The sequence below is a fragment of the Bufo bufo genome, chromosome 5 (assembly GCF_905171765.1).
Source record: "Bufo bufo chromosome 5, aBufBuf1.1, whole genome shotgun sequence".
Classification (NCBI taxonomy): domain Eukaryota; kingdom Metazoa; phylum Chordata; class Amphibia; order Anura; family Bufonidae; genus Bufo; species Bufo bufo.
Genome location: NC_053393.1, coordinates 126,620,286 through 126,641,563, shown reverse-complemented (window position 1 = coordinate 126,641,563; position 21,278 = coordinate 126,620,286). Strand labels below are relative to the sequence as shown.

General features: G+C 47.9%; 1 protein-coding gene across 1 annotated transcript in view; it reads right to left on the bottom strand.

The window, feature by feature from the left end:
- The window catches only part of NSMAF (neutral sphingomyelinase activation associated factor), a 116,539-nt gene that overhangs the window by 780 nt on the left and 94,481 nt on the right, over positions 1-21,278 (bottom strand). The window contains exons 27-30 of the mRNA XM_040433691.1: positions 13,213-13,296; positions 8,534-8,684; positions 7,553-7,655; positions 2,158-2,267 (exon numbers count right to left, since the gene is read on the bottom strand). Coding sequence (XP_040289625.1) covers positions 2,158-2,267; positions 7,553-7,655; positions 8,534-8,684; positions 13,213-13,296 — 448 coding nt within the window. The remainder of the gene's footprint in view (positions 1-2,157; positions 2,268-7,552; positions 7,656-8,533; positions 8,685-13,212; positions 13,297-21,278) is intronic.

Below are 21,278 nucleotides of genomic sequence, written 5' to 3'. Positions count from 1 at the left end.
TATCATATGGGAGGTGATTACCATTGTTTCTATTGTCTGAACATGGTGAAAAATAACCACTGCTCTCTAGAACAGAAGGGTGGTGGTTACAGCCCAGGACATCCATGGCCAACGTGGGGAGGCACCAAAAATGTAAAGTATGGCATAATGGGAAGGCCTGGCACAATTTCATATAACAATGTTCACCTATACTAGGCACCACAGAGCAAAACAGGCTTTAAATGGTTTAATGCCTGCAACTAAAACCCAGAGCAGCAACCCAAATCAGCCCAACAAAGTGTACCGACTGTGGCTATCTGGGGTTATCAATGGGCCAAAAAGCATGTTAATGGTATTTTCCAATCCTCAGAAAACTACCAGCTATGGCAAAGGGAAGGAGAAATTGTTTTCAGACTTTGATTTGGACGGGATGTAATTAAAACAATATTAAAAGGTGAGCACATTTGAAGTCTATTTTTTTTTTACTTTTTACTAGCAGAAGGACTAGGAATATTTCATTTTATGTTTGTGTGTGTCGGTAAAAGATAGATATCGACAGTATCCCCTATAACAGTGACATCTACAGTACCTCGCCCCCTTAACCGTGACATCCACAGCCCTCCACCCCTTAACACTGACCTACCCCCACAGTTCCCCGTCTCCTTAAAATGGGACCTCCACAGCAGCCCACCCCTTTAACTTTGACCTTCACAGCAGCCTGCCCCTTTAACAGTGAGTTCCACCCCCTTGACAATGACCTCACAGTACCCCGCTGCCTTAACAGTGACCTCATAGTACCCCACTGCCCCTTTAATAGTGGCCTCCACAGTCCCCTCCTCCCTCAACAGTGACCTCCACCATGGCCGCCCCTTTATTAGTGATCTCCACAGTACCCCATCTCGTTAAGTGATTTCCACAATAACCCACCCCCTTAACGAGATGGGGTACTGTGGAGATCACTAATAAAGGGGCGGCCATGGTGGAGGTAACTGTTAAAGGGGTCGGCCGCTGTGGAGGTCTCTGTTAAGGGAGCAGGGAACGGTGGAGACACTATTAAGGGGACGGTCGGCTATGGATGTCAGTCTTATGGGGCGGGGTGCTGTAAAGGTCACTGTTAAGGGGGCAGGGTGTTGTGGAGGTCACATTTTAAGGGAACGGAGATCTGTGGAGGTCACTGTTAAGTGATTTCCACAATAACCCACCCCCTTAACAGTGACCTCCACAGACCTCCGTTCCCTTAAAATGTGACCTCCACAACACCCTGCCCCCTTAACAGTGACCTTTACAGCACCCCGCCCCTTAAGACTGACATCCATAGCCGACCGTCCCCTTAACAGTGTCTCCACCGTTCCCTGCTCCCTTAACAGAGACCTCCACCATGGCCGCCCCTTTATTAGTGATCTCCACAGTACCCCATCTCCTTAACAGTGATTTTCACAACACCCCGCCCCCTTAACAGTGGCCTCTACAGCAATCTGCCCCTTAACACTGACCTCCATAGCGGACCGTCCCCTTAACTGACCTCCACAGCAGCTTGTCCCCTTAACTGTGACCTCCACAGCACTCCACTCCCTTAACAGTGTCATCCACAGCGCCCTGCCCCTTTAAAGCTAATCTACAGCAGTGAAGAAAAATGGCTGGATTGTTATGGAAACCTGGTGTAAAACTGTGTGTATGTGGAGACTAAGGGCCTGCGAGCTTCTATTGGCTGATAAGGGTCATGTGACTGTGTGTATGGCAGTTGGGATATGAGAAGAAAGACCTGCAGGCTTCTATTGGCTAATGCAGGTCATGTGATGGTGCCATATTTGCATTTTTTGGGAATATCTCAGGAATAGTACATGCTAGAGAGCGGAGACCCAGTCTAAAACCTTCCAGGACACCTGATGTACCTTTGTGACAAATTTCGAGATTGTAAATGCGACGGTGCGGATTTCTTTAGCGGACATACACACATGTATACACTCAGCTTTATATATTAGATTTCAGGCATGATTCATAACTGTACAGTAACGCCCCTTTAAAAGGAAAGGCTGAACATAAATGGAGATAAGCTGTTAATATTATTTTTTTGGGTAAGGGGATCCTTTTCGGATACATGGCTAGAATGCCAGGAGGAATGCAACTGGCCACTTTATTCCACAGTGAAACAATAATGAAACTAGTTATTCAGTTTACCTGCATGACCTTTCATTCTTTCAAGAATTCTTCCACCAAGGAGGTCCCAGGCTAGCAATTCTCCAGTGTCATTACCTGACAGAACAGTCTGACCATTCCAACAGAAGCATCTACATGAAGGGAAAGACCAGAAAGATGAGCTTATACCTGGGAATGGTGTAAGGCTTCAGCCACAGGTGATTTACATGCTGCATATTCTCTATAGTGGAATTGTGTGCAGAAAATCTACAGCATTTACAGCAACAGCAAAGTGGATGAGAGTTTAAAAACTGTCACTATAAGCTGCTTATTAAGCCCTGCCTGTAGCAGGGCTTAATGTGGTGGTCCCACTTCAGCAGGTGACATTTATCATGTAGAGGAAGTTAATACAAACTACTTACTAATTTATTGTTATTATCCATATTGCTTCCTTTGCTGGCTGGATTGATTTTTCCATCACATTATACACAGTTCGTTTCCATGGTTACAACCACCCTGTAATCCATCAGCGGTGGCCGTGCTTGCACATTATAGGAAAAAATGCCTGCCTCACTTCCTGGTGCTTTTTTTTTTATAGTATGCAAGCACAGCCACGCTGCTTGATTGCAGGGTGGTCGTAACCATAGAAACGAACAATGTATAATGTGATGGAAAAATGAATCCAGCCAGCAAAGGAAGCAATATGGACAATTACAATACATTAGTAAGTGCCTTGTATTAACTTCCTCTACATGATAAATGCTATTTGCTGAAGTGACAAAACTCCTTTAAAAGGGGCTGTCTCACTTCTGTAAGTTGCATTTATCATGTAGAGAAAGTTAATACGAGCAACTTACTAACGTATTGTTATTATCCATATTGCTTCCTTTGCTGGCTGGATTCATTCTTCCATCACATTATACACTGCTCGTTTCCATGGTTACAGACCACCCAGCAATCCAGCATCGGTGGGCGTGCTTGCACAATATATGAAAAAGAACTAGCCTATGTGAGCTCCCATGGTCCCGGCCACCAGAGAGGCTCACGCTTTTTCCTATAGTGTGTAAGCACAGCCACTACTGGTGGATTTGACGGTGGTCTGTAACCATGGAAACGAGCAGTGTATAATGTGATGGAAAAATGAATCCAGCCAGCAAAGGAGGCAATATGGACAATTACAATACATTAGTAAGCGGCTTGTATTAACTTTCTCTACATGATAAATGCCACTTGCTGAAGTGAGACAACCCCTTTAATATGAAGACTGTAGAATTGCCATAGACTGCGTTCTATTGCAGTCTTGACCTTGGGTATAGCTATTGCCACTAGGAGGCGACACTAAGCAAAAAAAAAGTGTTAGCTCCTCTCAGCTATATCCCTCCTGCAGACGCTGAGGTAATCAGTTTGTACAAAAGCAGTAGGAGCAGTCAGGAGAAGTCAACAGCAAATAATTAAAAGGAAGAAAATCAGAGATGGGTCATCCTGAAGAACCAGAAGGACCCATCTAGGAGAACCAGTAATGTCCATACAGGGTGGGAGCTGTGTCCCCCAATGAACGGAAGAGAAACAGATTTTATGGCAAGTACAAAAATCTCATTTTCTCATCCGTATCATTGGGGGACACAGTCTTGACCTTGGGACGTTCCAGAGCAGTCCCCGGGGTGGGTCATGAACAAATAAGCCATCCTGCCAATCCGATTACCGCTTTCTGCTAAACTCTACGCCCCAGCGAAGTGTCAGAAGATGCAAAGGTGTGCCCAGACGACCAGGCAGCCGCTTGCACCCCTGATGGGCCGAAGCGCCATGATGTACTGCACAACCATTGCCCGAGCAAAATGAGCAGTAACCCGGAAGGGTGGAGCCCGTCCACTGATGTGGTACGCTTCCACAATTGCCAAACAAATCCACTGTGAAATGGAAACTTTGGAGACAGCCAGCCCTCTTCTCGGTCCCTCCGGAATGACGAATAATGAATCTGTCTGTCGGAAAGAGGACGTCTGAAACAGATAGATGCGAATCCAAACCAGATGCTTGCTGATGATGAAGGGCGACCGACAGGCAAGGGCAGCTAGATCAGACACCCTAGAAATCGTTAGGTTATACCATGCACCGAAAGCCGTACTAATACCCACGAGAAGTGAGCAAACCCACCAGCTGAAACCTGTCATGGTATGGGCAGATGACAGCACTATAGGGAATAAGAGTACCCGTCAGCCAGTGCCTCAGGAACACCATACAAGGCCTGGAGGTGATGGCAGAACATGAGCACAGTGCCACCTGTGATAAGGAAATGTAGGCACAATCACAGCTACAACTAGCGAGAAGGTTCCACCCCTAGAAGGGGGACGATGAACAGAAATACTCCCCCTGGGACGGAGTCACACAGTAGGGGCACGGAACAAGAGTAGCCATAAAATCTATGGCCAGCGCAAGGCTGCCTCATAGGGGGAGGCCATAGCGCAACTATGGTTTCCCGGACCAGCGGAGAGGCTGCCCCTGAGAATGAGGCCAAACAGAAGTAAACACCCAGAATATGGTTCTAGCAGAGAATGGATGTCGATCGTGTTGAGTCCATAGCCTGTCAGCTACCGTCCCACCTAAGAAAGACGGAAAATGCGATAGAGCATCACTGCTGACTGAAGAGGGAAACCCGACACAATGTATCGGGTCCACGGGTAGTGTAAGCACTACTGGTTGTGCAACTACTCCCCCAATATAAGGAGGGTAATGCTACCAGATGTACATTATGCAATTGTGGTGCAACTAATCCACCTATAGAAGGGGGAAAACCGAAAGGACAGATGACAACGAATGCAATTACTCCGCCTGCGGAGAGGGTAATGGAACAGGACGTATGGTATCCAGCGGAAGTGCAGTTACCCGCCCAATGAAGGAGGGTAATGCAATAGCCTGTAGAGGAACCAGTGGTAGAGCAACTACTCTATACAAAGAGGGTAATACCACAAAATGTACAGTATACGGAGTAAGTGCAAATACTCCTATTACGGAAGGAATGCTAGCGGAAGCATAGGATCCAGTGATAGTGCAACTACTCTGCCATTCTCCGTCGTTTAAAAAAGGAGGGTAATGCTACCGGCCGAACGGCACCCACTGGAATTGCAATTACTCCGCCCATGGGAGTAGGGTAAAGCTACCGGCTGTACCGTGTCCAGAGTTAGTGGCACTACTCCGCTTATGGAAAGAGAATAATGGAACGGCCTGTACGGTACCCATGGAAGTGATATTACCCTGTCTATGGAAGAAGGGTAATGGTACAGGCTATACAGTACCCAATGGAAGTGCAAGTACTCTGCCTAGGAAGGAAGTGTAACGCTACCGACTGTACGGTATCCAGTGCAAATGCAAATTACTCCACCTATTAAAGGAGTGCAATGCAACAGGCAGTACAGCATCCAATGTAAGTGCAATTACTCCACCTATGGAAGGAGGGTGATGCTATAAGCTGCACGGTATCCAGTGCAAAAGCAATTGCTCCGCCTTAGGGTCCATTCACACGTCCGTAGTGTATTGCGGATCCACAATACACCCGGCCGGCACCCCCATAGAATAGGACATGCTCTATTTTTTTCCAGAGCCGTGGACCAGAAGATCAGGCGCGCTCCGGAAATGCGGATGTGGACAGCACACTGTGTGCTGTCCGCATCCATTCCTACCCCATAGAGAATGAATGGGTCCGCACGCGTTCTGCAATTTGCGGAACGGATGTGGACCCATTCTATGGACGTGTGAATGGACCCTTCTGGAAGGAGGTAATGCTACAGGCAGTACAGCATTGAGTGTAAGTGCAATTACTCCGCCTCTGGAAGAAGGTAATACTAAAGGCAGTACAGCACCCAGTGTAAGTGCAATTACTCCACCTATGGAAGGAGAGTAATGCTATAAGCTGCCCAGTATCCAGTGTAAGTGCAATTACTCCACCTTTTATGGAAGGAGGTAATGCTACAGGCTGTACGGTATCCATTGGAAGTGCAATTACTCTGCCTTTTTTATGGAAGGAGGGTAATGCTACAAAATGTACAGTATCCATTGGAAGTGAAATTATTCTGCCTTTTTTATGGAAGGAGGGAAATGCTACAAGCTGTCCGGTATCCAGTGCAAGTGCAATTACTCCGCCTTTTTTATGGAAGGAGGGTAATGCTACAGGGTGCACGGCATCCAGAGCATGTGCAATTACTCTGCCTATGGAAGGAGGGTATGCTACCATGTAACTACTCCGCCTATAGAAAGAGGGCAAGCAGCAGGGAGTGCTGTATCCGGCGGTAGCGCCAGGATTCCACTTACGCTATAGGAAGTATGTATCCAACAAAGAAATTCTGCCTACAGAATGGCATGGGAACTAGGTTCAGACAGACCAAATAGCTCCAAGGGTTAATAATATATAAATACATAGACTTTTTTTTATTTTTTTTATATACAGCTCAATTCTAACCAAACAGACCTAAGGGAACTGCACCCACACCCATCTGTAATAATAACCAGCACTGCAAGCCTCAGCAGAGAGCCCAGAAGCATATTCCTCAGCACCGAGGCAAGGAAGGGGTTAAGCAGAAGGCAGGGGCGGAGCTGCTAGAGCAATTACTACACCAGGTTGGACTCTCATCAACAACACATCCTGCTTAGCTTCCAAATGCACGTGCAGGTTAATCACCAGATTACTAGGGCATTTTTCAGGAAACAACCTAATAACACACTGAGCTATTAGAGAAAGTCTGGTAATAAGCAGAAGTCCCCCCCCCCCCCGTCCTCCGGGAAAGGGACACCTGACGAAAACTGAGGCCTCAGGTGGAGGTAAGTAGGCCTCCGTGGGGGATATTCACATGAAAAAACCTGAGGAGGGGAGGGAGGAGGAATGGGGGCCTAGGGGACTGAGAGAATACTCACCTGTCTGGCGTTTTCTGCCCCCCCTGGCTCCAGTCGGGTCACCAGCTTTCGGTGTGTTACCCCTTGGTGAGGGTAGCTACACCGGTAACAGAGGGGACTTTGGTGGTGACCGGACCTGGTGACCCGAAAGCTGGCAGGAGACAGAGGTTTTTACAGGAACCTCTGGTCCTCCTTGCCTTCTGGAGATCGGGAACGTGCAGCGGGCTTGGGGGACCCCCTGGACTCCCGTCTCCTGGGTGGGAACGCAGGCAGCTTGGAGACTGCCCTCAGCCCAGCTAAAGGAAAGAAAAAGAGAAAAATGTTAAAAGAATGAAAAGAAATATTTAGCAGACCTGCAAAGCAGGGAGGTCTGCCTCCTACAGACACTAAGCTAAAACTGATTAGCTCAGTGTCTGCAGGAGGGCTATAGCTGAGAGGAGGGGCTAACACTTCTTTTGCTTAGTGTCGCCTCCTAGTGGCAATAGCTATACCCAAGGTCAAGACTGTGTCCCCCAATGATACGGATGAGAAAAGTTTTACATTTATGACAGATTACCTCTGCCTTTCTCCAGAGGATAGAGAAGAGATCAGCATTCCCGTTTGGACATCTATAATCTTTAGGCAGCCATCTTCCCCGGCAGAAAGTACATGTCTGGCATCTGCAAAATGTTATTCGGTATTAGCTGTATTCTGTCCATACTATCACAAATGTGTCACAACATTACAGTGCAAGAAGAATTCAAGCATGCAGTTTTATTATTATTATTTGCAGGTCCTCCACCGATGGTCTTATATACAGCAGTAGCTGCTTATTACCACTATAAATTTATTATTATAAGGCTACATGCACACGACCGAATGTGTTTTGCGGTTCCCCAAAAAAAAAAAGTCTGACATCCGTATGCCATCCGTTTTTTTTTTGCGGATCCATTGTAACAATGCCTAAAACAGACAAGAATAGGACATGTTATATTTTTTTTTGTGGGGCTGCGGAACAGACATACGGATGCGGATAGCACACGGTGTGCTGTCCGCATTTTTTGCGGACCCATTGAAATGAATAGGTCTGCATCCTATCCGCAAAGAAAACGGAACGGACACGGAAACAAACAACCTTCGTGTGCATGTAGCCTAAGGGTGCTGTTATTTTATGCCATGGACAAATCCACATGAACAGATTTGCCACACTTGCTGCGGACTGCACTCCTTTCCAGAAAGTCAGTGGAAAGTCTGCATTAAATCAGCATGCAAAATGTGGCTTTTTGCCAGAAGTTTCCTAAGCAAAAACATGAATCCGCCCTAAAAATTGTTAGAATGCTCAGGGGAAAAAAAAGACTAGTCTATTACATCATGTTTTCCTTTCAAACACCAGCCCTGAATTTATGCGAGTGTTTCTGCGATTATCAAAATGAAATATGCTGAAAAGTAGTGTCTATATACTGCACATGGCGTGAAACCACTACACTAGTAAATCACAGGTTTTGCATTGACACCCACTGTCCATATTCCCTGATCATGTATGTAGGATAACACGTACCAGGACTTAGTGCAATGTCATGGACTGATCCATTGTGGCAAGGAAGCTGATGTAATAAACATGGCTCTGCAACGTCCCAGATGCTGACGACCCCTTCTTTGGTTCCAGATGCCAGCAGAGATCCATCAGAGCTCACATTGATTGTATTTACCTATAGACAGAAGTTATAAAGCTGACATAGTTGTGGACTGAATTGTCAAGTAATATGTCATAAACTAGACAAACATATGACAATAAGATGTCCTTGCCCCTATAGAAATGTAAGGGACAGTTAGGGTATCGAATTTTAACAGAGCTTAAAGGGGTTCTCTAGTAAAATTACTAAAAATACCTAAATATTACTTTATGATAAAAGCTGTTTGGGAATGTTGCGCTCCCAGTGAATACACCTACAACATTTTTAGTGACATTCAGTTTCCCAAATTGGGATAGAGCGCTAGAAGATAATACTCCCTCTTCCCAAATAACAGCATATACTTGAAGTTTCTTGGTGTGATATATATTATTGAATTTATCGACACTATTGAGTCATATGAATATAGTGTTGATCATATCTACCACAATATGTGACTGTAATGTTGTATATTATTGCTACATTGTTCTTATAAATTTTATTACTTGTATTTTATGGGTATATAATAAATATTTTCTGCACGTGTCAATTTGGTTGCCAAGTGTATGAGTGCTCGCTCATTACTCTATTACTGTTTGGGAATGTGTTTATCATTTAGAATGGCAATCATCAGAGGAAATAAAATGGCTGCTGCCCTATTAGCACACCCAAAACCCATCCTAATAACACAGCAGGGCAGGCAGTTAGCTAAAGGGCTGCCTCAGCTCTCCTGACTGCTCTTCCTGTCATGAATTAACAGAGTGACAATCTGCAAAACAGACTGAACTTTAACCCCTGTATTATAAAAACTACTGAAAATTTTTAATAAAACCTAAAATGAAATCATTCAAAAGATTGTGCGGGAGGTGTCAATAGCCTCTAAGCCAGTGGTTCTCAACCTTTCTAAAGCCGTGACCCCTTAATACAGTTCCTCATGTTGTGGTGACCCCCAACCATTAAATTTTTTTCCTTGCTACGTCATAACTAATTTTGCTACGGTTATGAATTGTAATGTAAATATCTGATATACAGGATGTATTTTTATTGCTACAAATTGAACATAATTAACGCAGAGTAATTAAATCACAAAGACATCCACAGATCCCCCCCTAAACAGTGCCATCCACAGATCTCCCCCCTAAACAGTGCCATCCACAGATCTCCCCCCTAAACAGTGCCATCCACAGATCCCCCCCCTAAACAGTGCCATCCACAGATCCCCCCCTAAACAGTGCCATCCACAGATCCCCCCCTAAACAGTGCCATCCACAGATCTCCCCCTAAACAGTGCCATCCACAGATCCCCCCTCCCCTAAACAGTGCCATGATGGCACAGTTTAGGGGAGGGGGGATCTGTGGATGGCACTGTTTAGGGGGGGATCTGTGGATGGCACTGTTTAGGGGGGGGATCTGTGGATGGCACTGTAGGCGGATCTGTGGATGGCACTGCCATCCACAGATCCCCCTACAGTGCCATCCACAGATCTCCCTCCCCGACGCTCACAGCAGTATATTTATAAACTAATCAGTAACTACTTTAACTTTAATCACTGCTCATTGCTGAGCTCTTTACTTGGATTATAATTTATTTGGATATGGGATATCTCACTTTGTCTTAGCTCCGGTAATAGCAGGCAGTGCGGGGGGCGGCACTCACTCACTGACGTCACGCGCCTGCGCCGCCTAGTGGGAGGAGCAGGCGCGTGACGTCAGTGAGTGAACGCCGCCCCCTGCACTGCCTGCTATTACCGGAGCTAAGACAAAGTAAGATATCCCATATCCAAATAAATTATAATCCAAGTAAAGAGCTCAGCAATGAGCAATTAAATTTTAAGTAGTTACTGATTAGTTTATAAATATACTGCTGTGAGCGGCGTGGCCCTGTATATTCTAACCCCATATACCATCGGATTTGAGTTTTTACGATCTCACTGAGCTCGTAAAACTCAGATCCGATAGTATATTCTAACCCCCAGGCAAGCGTCCCCGTCACCATGGGAACGCCTGGGGGTTAGAATATACCATCGGATCTTCTGAGTTACTCAGCCGCAAAACAAGCACCAGCTCTGCTTGGCCCTGGGCCAGCTCGGGGCCCCAACCAGCTCGGGGCCCCAAGCAATTGCTTGTTTTGCCTGTCTGTTAGCGACGGGCCTGGACCCACAATAGGAAGCCTCAGGCGACCCCCCGGAAAGGGCCGATCGACCCCCAAAGGGGTCGCGACCCCTAGGTTGAGAACCGCTGCTCTAAGCCCTCATGGTATCCTTCTGTAAAGAGGTTTTCCTAGATTGACAACTTATCTCATCTGATCAGTGGGGGGTTGTCCCCTGGGATCACACCAATCACCAGAACAAGGGTTCCATCGTTTGAATGGAGCAGCAGTCAGACATGTGCACTGCCACTCATGAGACAGCAGAGTACAGTGCTCTGCTATGTCGGGCAATCTCATAGTTTGAATGAAGAAGTGCACAGGACCATTCTATTCAAATAGGAGACACAGGACCCATGTTCTCAGATAAGATACTTATATGGGTTATTTCGAAAGCATAAAGGGCATTTATCAGCAGATTTGTACCTATGAAAACTGTCCGACCCGTTACATGTGCACTTGGCAGCTGAAGCCACCTGTGTTGGTCCCATGTTCATTGCGGAGAAAAATTAAGTTGAAATATATGCAAATGAGCCTCTATAAACAATGGTGACGTTGCCGTTACATCTAGAGGCTCTGCTCTCTCTGCAACTGCCACACCCTCTGCACTTTGATTGACAGGGCCAGGCAGTGAAAACATGATCACACGGCCCTGTCACTCAAAGTGCAGAGGGTGCGGCAGCTGCAGAGAGAGCAGAGCCTCTAGATGTAACGGCAACGTCACCATTGTTCATAGAGGCTCATTTGCATATATTAAAACTTCATTTTTCTCGTCGATGCGGGCACATATTAACATGGGACCAACACAGATTACTTCAGCTGCCAAGTGCACATACAGCAGGTCAGCCAGTGTCATAGGTACAAATCTGCTGATAGATGCGCTTTAAGCCAATTTTTTTTACTCACTCACCTAGAGTACGAGTTTTTCTTTCTGTGGGTGGTCAGCAGCTCACGAGCCAATCAAGCACCTGCATCTCCCAGCATGCACTGCAGTTAGCTTATTAACCCCTTCCTCCCTTGCACAGAAACAGTCCCTCACATATAGCCCCAGATATACATACAGTATGTAATTCCCTACAATTTCCTTTCTCCACTGTCTACAGAGATATAACTATTTATTAATCTATGAATTTAGAAATCGGGATGAATGAATAAAACATGTCTGGACCACTTTACCTGCTTCTCTATGAGATCACTATGCCAGCTCTGAGGGGAGGGGAAGGAAGCAGGGAGGCTACTGAGCACTGGATGCACAAGAAGTTGGACAAAGACAGATAAACAGCAGGGGGCGCTACCAGAGAGGAGAATGTAATGTACATAAAAACATTACAATAATTTTATTACATGTATATTGCAATAATTTGGAAATGCTCTATTCACTGCATAGAAATAACTTTCATAGGATAACCCCATTACAACCCACCCTGTGGGTCAGACATTTATCTGTCTTGTTAAGAGTTGTTAAGTTGTCATTCTGGGACAACATCTAACATCCTAGCAGTCACAATAAAATTGGAAAAAGCCCTCCCAAAAATGTCTTGTATTGTAGATTTTTAATGTGTGAAGTAAATCTTGTTGGCGCACATCTCAGGGAACACAATTGCATTTTTAGCCCTTTAGTGCCATAATTAATTTAGGCTTAAGGACCAGTAACATTTTCCCCTTTGTGCTCCAGCAGTCACTTTTTAATTTTTTTTATTCAAATTTTTTTTTATTTTGCGGAATTAGTTGCAGGTTTTTTAGGAATTATTTTGGGGTATATATAGTGTTTTATATTATATTATATTTATTTTTAGGGCGAAAGATAATAACAGTAATTTTTACATTATTTTGTGGAATTAACTCTGTTCACTGTGTGGTATAAATAACATAACTTTATTAAAATCGGTCACTACAATGATGATAATGACCCATTTATATATATATTTATTTGTATTTTTTCTCTTCTCCTGCAGGCTGTCAGCTCTGCAACTGACCGCCCCCCCCCCCCCCCCTTTCAGACTGAAGCGGAGGGGGCAGCTAGAGATATGACAGCATTATCTTCACTACATGGAAAGATATCACTGTTAGAAATCGGGACGCAGCGAATGCAGCAGAAATTAAAAGTATTCCCAACTTAGAGTGATATCTCCTGCTCCTGTTGTGCTAATGCTGTCATTCTGGTCTTGTATGAAAGCCTGGAATACCAGATTTCAAACAAGACCAGTGACTAGCTGCTACCAATCAGGAGATATGAGCAGCTAAAGCAGCTCCCCCCTCCTTGCCTTTTGCCCCAGCTGCACTGGGGCAAAACTGTTAGGTGGTTAATGCACTGTTCTCTTCAGCTGCATAAGACTGGAACATATCAATTGTTTTACATATCAGACACAGACGTTTCTGGTGTTAAACTAATGAGACTTTTAAAAGACAATATAAACTCACACCAGCGTCATGCTCTAATTCTGCCAGCAATTCAAAGTTGTTTCTCTTGGTCCCACATACATCACTGGGTACACAGTTCCACACCTAAATGAGAAAATGTGCAATTAATATATCAAGTCTACCACTGTAATAGTTCTGAAGGTTCACACTTTAATTTTGTAATATGATGTGACATAATCTACATTTCTGACATCTTTGTGGACATTTTGGACTTGGCATCAAATACCTAAAATACTTTAAAGATCGTTCTTATCCAAAGAGACAATCACATTCAGTCAACTGCTACCTGTAGATCAGTCAGAAACGTGAGCCCAGACACCTCTAATAGCTTAGGAACGCTCCTAGAATAAATTACACTGCAATGTACCGCTGCAGGCCATGCACAGACACTGAACCACCAGTGGGAAGTCAGAGATTTGAGCTCAGATACTGCATGTATGTAAATCTAAAATGTGGACTAAATTCTAACTCTCTAGATGAGAAAGGGCTTTATTACATGATTTAACTCTTGGGCTACTTTCACACCAGCATTTTTGCCAGATCCGTCATGGATCAGCACGTCATGGATACTGATAATACAACCATTTGCATCAGTCATTAACGGATCCGGTTGTATTATCTTTAACATAACAATGACAGATCTGTCATGAACACCATTGAAAGTCCATGGGGGACGGATCAGTTTTCTATTGCGTCAGATAAAACGGACCCATCCCCATTGACTTACATTGTGTGTCAGGACGGATCAGTCTTGCTCCGCACCACATCGCAGACAGAAAAACGCTGCTTGCAGTGTTATTCTGTCCGCGATGGGGGTGCAACCAAACGGATCGGAATGCATTCTGGCGCACTCCGTTTCGTTCAGTTTTGTCCCCATTGACAATGAATGGGGACAAAACTGAAGCGTTTTCCTCCGCTATTGAGATCGTACGACGGAAAACTAGATTTTGTAAAACTTAGCAGTAAAATCTCTTTCTCGCTCTTCATTGGGAGACACAGAAACCGTGGGTATAGCTATGTCCTCTAGGAGGCGTTGACACTAGATAAAGCTGTTAGCTCCTCCCCTGGCCGCTATACCTCCTCCAGCCTGGAGAGAGAGCTTCAGTTTGTGAAAAGCAGTAGGAGAAGCAAGTAAACCAACGAAATAACGTGTAACAGCAACAATGCCAAGAACCCAACTAGGTTCTAACCAGCAACAGCCACAACTGTGGCTGAACAACAATACTGGGTGGGTGCTGTGTCCCCCAATGAAGAGCAAGAAAGAGATTTTACTGGTAAGTTTTACAAAAATCTCGTTTTCTCGCCCATATTTATTGTGGGACACAGAAACCGTGGGACGTCCAAGAGCAGTCCACGGGGAGGGAAAACCACAGACCCATGGAGCATGCGCCCCTGCAGGCAATTAAGAACTACCGCCTGCAAGACCATGCGGCCCAAGGCAGCGCCCGCCGATGCATAAGTAAGCACCCGGCAAAATTTTTTGAATGTGCGTAAGTAGCCGCCTTGCACAACTGCGCGGCCAAACCTTGAATCCTCCGAGCCCAAGAGAACCACCGCTCTGGTGGAGTGAACCGTGACTCCGAAGGGCGGAACCCTACCCCGGGTGCAGTATGCTTCAGCAATTGCAGACGTGTAGTTGCCACCCTGGAGGCCGTCAATGCCTTGCGAGGACCCTCCGGGATGACAAAAAGGAGTCCATACGCCGGAAGGAACTGGAGGCTGGCAAATAAATAGTCAGAGCCCTGACAACATCCAAATGGTGTAACTCCCTTACCCTAGGGTGTGAAGGGGAGGGACACAGTGATGGAAGGACAATTTCTTCATTGAAATGGAATCAGAGACCACCGTCGGGAGAAGGAATGAACAGGCCGGAGAACCGCTTTATCCCTGTGAAGAACCAGGAAGGGTCTCTGCGAGAGAGCGCCCCAACCCGGACACCCGTCTGATGGATGTGATGGCCACAAGAAAAAACGACATTCCAGGACCGGAGTCGGAGAGACATCTCCCGCAAGGAGACTAAGTTCAGATCCCAAATCGGTAAAGGAGGATGGTACGGAGGAACCGTAGGTGCCATTCCCTGAAGGAAGGTTATTATGGGCCCCAGGTGGGTCAGAGGACACTGGAAAAGGATAGAAGCGCCGAACCTGACCCATCAAGAAACCAAGGGCCACACCAAAAACCCAGGACCGCAGCATCCACCCCTGCTAAAGGGAAGCGCTCCACGGAAACGGTAATTGGTCCACCGAAGTCCCCTGAGCCAAAGAGGCTTGTGGGGAGACTGAAAAGCTGGCTGATAAACTACCAAGAAAAAGCGCCTGAATGAGGCGTGTCCAACAGCAAGCCAAGGAATCAATACATTGGATAGGTAGAAGTAGAGGCGATATGAGAATCACCGGCGGTGAGGAGTTCCGTCAGAGACCGTGTATTGACGGTGTAGCAACGCTGCTCGACGGAAATTCCAACCAGACCAAGATGAGAGATGAACTCCTGCCTTGAGGAGGAAGAATAGAAGGGGTGTTCCATTCCAGGAACGAAACTCCATCAACGGTGGCGAGTCGTGACAGCACCCCCGCTCCGGCTGGCGTGGCGAGTCTCGTAGTCTAGCCACGGAATGTGCAGTGAAAAGGCATGACTACCATCGGACTGACATGGCAGTCATTAGTCAAGTCTAGAGAGGAAGTTGTAGATATGGGTAGTACACCCAGGACCAACGGGTAGGATTCACCTGTAGAAGGAGAATATGGAAAATGTCACAGCCCAACAGTCGGTCCAGAACAAAACTGGAAGAAAAAAACCACAGAAACAATACCCTGCATCAACGCAGATGAGGGGAAGTAGTAACGTAGGAGCTACCAAGGTTTGCGGGGGGACCGTGAACCTTGAGCCAGAGAAGAAAAAAACGGAAGGAAAAGGGGGCAGGGCGAAGCCCATTCCCCATCTGAGACTGGCACTACACAGAAGTAGCCACCGGATGATAGTGGCGGCGCAATACTCCGCCTAAGGAGGAGGCCATGCAGCGTACACCACCGAATTTGGCGTTAGAAGAATCCGTCACCTGACGAAGGAGCAGTGCAGGAGGAGCCAGAGTACGTAATGGCTACTCCAGGACCCCCGTACCGTAGGAGCCGCAGCGTGCCCCGCCAGCAAAAACTGAGGGGCAGACTAGAGAAATCCGGTAGAAGCCATGGCATCATACTGCCTCAGGGAAGGAGAGCCAGCCAGCGTCAGGGTGGAACCCCTACCTGAGGGAATGCCCAACTGCAGCGACTGCGAACGCTAGTACCAGTGTAAAAACCGCACCAGCGGAGGGGAACACGCTGCAAAGCTAAACCAGAGTGCCAGCACAACCACTTCCCACATTCGGAATGGTGGATAGAGAATATAGAGTCAGTGTAACACTCGACTTGCTGGAACGTTAACACAATATTACGTGCCATGGTGTACGCACTACATATTGTTGAAGACACATATTGGTTCAATGGAGGACCATGGAGATAGGGGACGCTAGGACTAGAGTTGTTGCGATACCAAATTTTTGATTCGGTTTCGATACCATGAAAAAGTATTGCGATACTCGATACCATTCGATACCACGCGAAAAAAATAAACAAAAAAAGCCACGTGCATTCCTCATTTTTAAAAATGGCGAATCGCGCAGTTTTTATTTTATTTTTTCTGTTCCGGCATTCACCACCTAGATTTTTTTTTTATATTTTAATAGTTTGGACTTTTCTGACGTGGCGATGTAATATGTTTATTTATATATTTTATATGTGAAATTGGGAAAAGGGGGGTGATTTATACTTCATATTTTAGTGTTTGTTTTTTTTCACTTTTTATTTAATAACTATTTCCCCCCTTAGGGGCTAGAACCTGGGATCTTTCATCCCTTTTCCTATTCACCCTGATAGATCTCTATCAGGGTGAATAGGACTCCACACTGTCCCTGCTGCTCTGTGCTTTGTGCACACAGCATCAGGGATGTTACCATGGCAACCAGGGCTTCCTGGCTGCCATGGTAACCGATCGGAGCCCCAGGCTTACACAGCTGGGGCTCCGATCAGAAGCTGCCACTGCACCACCAATGAGGGGGAGTGGAGAGGTCCCTGTGGCCACTGCCACCAATGATTTTAATACTGGAGGGTTGAGAGGGGCCGGCGCACTGTGCCACCAATGATTTTAATGGGATGGGGGGATTGAGGGGGGGGGGGGCACACTGCACCACCAATGATTTTACCCCTTTATACAGGAGGCGGGTACTAGCAGATCAGCGGCAGTTAACTGCCGCTGATCGCAGCTCCCTGTCAGGGGCAGGGTGCCGGCAATGCGATTCTGCTGCCGGCACCCGCCTCCTGTATGTGTTAAAGACTGACTACTGTATATGAGTCCAGACTTTCACTATTAGGCCACACAGAGCGGCGCCCAGCGATGTCTCAGCACTCACCATTTAGTCCTGGGCGCCGCTCCGTTCGCCCGCAGTGCCCCATTACTGTCTCCTCTCCTGCTCCACATGCTGCTGATTACTATCGGAGCGATGGGAGGAGACATCAGCTTCACTAGTGGGCGTTCCTTCTCCCTGGCTGTAGCGCTGTCCAATCGCAGCGCAGGGAAAAGGAACGCCCACTAGTGAAGCTGATGTCTCCTCCCATCGCTCCGATAGTAATCCTATCATTGGTGGCGCAGTGCGCCCGCCCCTCCTCCGCCCCTCTCTTCTCATTGCCGCCCCTCCTCCGCCCCTCTCTTCTCATTGCCGCCCCTCCTCCGCCCCCTCTCTTCTCATTGCCGCCCCTCCTCCGCCCCTCTCTTCTCATTGGTGGCAGCGGCAGCAGCACAGGGGGAGGGAGGACAGCTTCCTTCTCCCCGTGCTGCTGAGAGAGAACATGAGCGCGCCGATAGCAGCGCGCTCATGTTCAGAGATACTAGACTGCGCAGAAGCGCAGCCCAGTATCGAAAAAACGGAAATCCCGGTATCGTATCGATACCGGGACAAAAGTATCGATTGGGTATCGAAATTTCGATACCCGCAACAACCCTAGCTAGGACACATGAGTGGCGCTGGGCAACCCCCTGAGGAGAGAGGTTGTCATATTCATGCCCCAAACCGGCACCGAAGGAAAGGGACACAATGTGGAAACAGCCACAGTATCCACTGGCGGCACCGAAATACCATTAGAAGAAGAGTACAGGGTACCAGCGTGTATCGATACTCGCTACGCTCCACTTGTATAAGAAGCTAAGGCATCTATAGCCGTGGCGCAGATGAAGTGCAACATCCAAGATGTGTACTCATTCCCCACGGTAGTGGATCACTTGTGGACGGGGAAATGTTGCAATTATCCCACCAATGAAATGGGGTAATGCTTGCAGCAAGCACTGCACTCAGTGGTAGTGCAAGTACTCCACCATGAAGAGTGTCAGTGCAGTAATGCATCTAGCAGGAACCGAATCCAAGTAGAGAGTACGCCTCTTACGGGAAGGGCAAGGCATATGGAGAGTCCCGTATCAATACCCCAACTACGCAAGGGGGTAAGACATACAGTAAACACTGAACCAGGGATAATGCCATAGCGCCACCTATGGAAGAGGCTAATGCGTACAGTAATTACTGTCCCCAGTGGGAATGCAGTTCCGCCACCTACTAAAAAGGGGGAACGCCTACTGCCGGAACTGAAAAGTTTTAGTGCGGTTAGACCCCAATTGAGGGAGGTAATATCCAAGGGAGTACTGCATCCAGTAGTAGTGCAAATACTCCGCCTAAGGAAGGGGGTAATGCATACGACAAGTACTGCTGTCTACCTCGGACGCCATCTTGGAAGATCGCACCGGAATCACGGCCGAGACCGAACCACTGATTTCCCCCCCCCACCCCTTCGGACCAAACCTCTCCAGGGTGCGACTGAGCCTGACCCTAGGGAGGAAGGGTGGGGGTGTGGAGGTGACCGAGGAGGAAAATATCCTGCTCTGGCCCCATGTGTGCAATCGTAACTCTCAGAATCTTGTCCATGGCAGTCGCAGGCTCGCCGGTGGGAGTTATCAACCAAACTACCCGGGGTGGAATAGGAGCTTCTAGAGGTTCACTCACCGAATTGCGCAGGCGGTGCTTATCAACCAAATGACCCCGGACCGTGATTGGGAAGATCCAGAGGTCCACCATTGGATTGCGCAGGTGGAGGATTATCAACCAGACGACCCCGGAGGATGGAATGGAAACTTCCAGAGGGTCTGCGCTGGATGGCGCAGGTGGGTTTTATCAACCAGACGACCCCGGAGGGTGTAATGGGAATTTTAGAGGTTCTGCACTGGATCGCGCTGGTAGCGAATTATCAACCAAACGGTCCCGGAGGACGGATTGGGAATCCAGAGGTCCTGTACTGGAGTGCGCTGAAGAATTATCAACCAAACGGCCCCGGAGGACGGATTGGGAAACCAAAGGTCCTGTATTGGAGTGCGCTGGAGAATTATCAACCAAACGACCCCAGAGGACGGATTGGGAATCCAGAGGTCCTGCACTGGAGAATTATCAACCAAGCGGCCCCGGAGGACGGATTGGGAATCCAGAGGTCCTGCACTGGAGAACTATCAACCACACGGCCCAGAGGGTGGATTGGGAATACTTCAGCTGTGCTCCCTGGATCTGCGAAGGTGGAGGAATATCAACCAACGACCCAGGAGGGGGATTGGGAACTATGAGGTGTCCTCCTTTGTCCGCTATAGGACACGGGCCCAGCCTGGTACCACACAGACAGGGTGGTCTTGCGGTGATGAGGCTCAGGGGGGCCCGTATGAACGCGCATATTATTTTTTTTTTAAAATAAAAATTGGATGACCAACATCAAGTGGGCAGAGAGGCAGGAAAGGGTTAACTGTTATAACTTGGAGGCACCTGTACTGAGATAGAATCCTCAGGATCTGGTGCTGGCCGTCAGTGGCTGGCCAGAAGGGGTTAAGGTGTCCTGGAGAGGGGCGGGCCCAGCGGCTTCTGGGGGAGGGGGGTGGCGGGAAGGATTTGCGCCAGAGTGCACCCCCCACTCCTGTCAGGGAAGTTATTAACCCCCTAAGAGCCCTAACACCAGCGGATCACAGATAGAGGAGAGCCTCCTTCGCTCCCTTCCCTGTGTGTCCGCCGGTGCATGTTCGCACGCAGGGCGGACCGAACCTGAGTGAGAGAGGAACCTGAGTGAGAGCGCATAAGCTCTCCTGCCGCGTCACCGATCCCCCCCCCCGCCGGGGGAGTTCACCCCGGACAGGGAGCGCGCGGACCAGAATGCTGCGGCGGCCGACATTAACCCTGGTGTTAACCCCTTCCGGAGCGGCGCTACAGGTGCCCGCTCCCGAAAGAGAGGAATCTGGTGGCTCCGCGTGAACCGGTCTGGGGCTGAGAGGACAGCGCTCACACCTTACCCCAGCTCCCGGACCGCAAAGGAATCACTGGTTCCTGCGCATGGCCTCCCGCAGTGTAGCAGCGCCTGCCTGGACTTATTAACCCCTTAGTGCCCGCGATAGCAGCACTTGCTCGGCCTAGGGGGAAGTGAGAGGGAATTCTGGTGCTCCATAATAAGGCTGGTGCCTGTTTCCTGGTGCTCAAATCCTAGGACAATTGTCACCAAGAGGGAGGGAGGGATACTTACCTAGTCCCGTGTACTCACCTCTCTCATCCTCTTCTATTCACCCTCTCTAAGTGGACCCTTAAGGTCACCTTCTCCAGCAGGGTCACCTCCTCAGCAGCTGGCACCGGAGTAGCAGGAGTCTGGTATGGCGGGAGGGTCTTCTCTTTGGCGGACCTAGGTGACCCTTTGGCTGGCGGGAGCAGGGGAGCGAGGCTGCCCTGGTCCACTTTGTCTTCTGTGGGGGAGGCAACAGTGCGGATGACCGACACTGGCGCAACTCGACCCCGGGAGAACAGCGAGGCGACCACTGTTGTCCCATCTGAAAAAGAAGGAAAATAATTTACTAAAATAAAAAATCTTCAGGAGATTCCCTGCAGAGCAGGGAGGTCTTGCCTCCTATTGACACTAGAAAAAAACCTGAAGCTCTCTCTCCAAGCTGGAGGGGGTATAGCTGCCAGG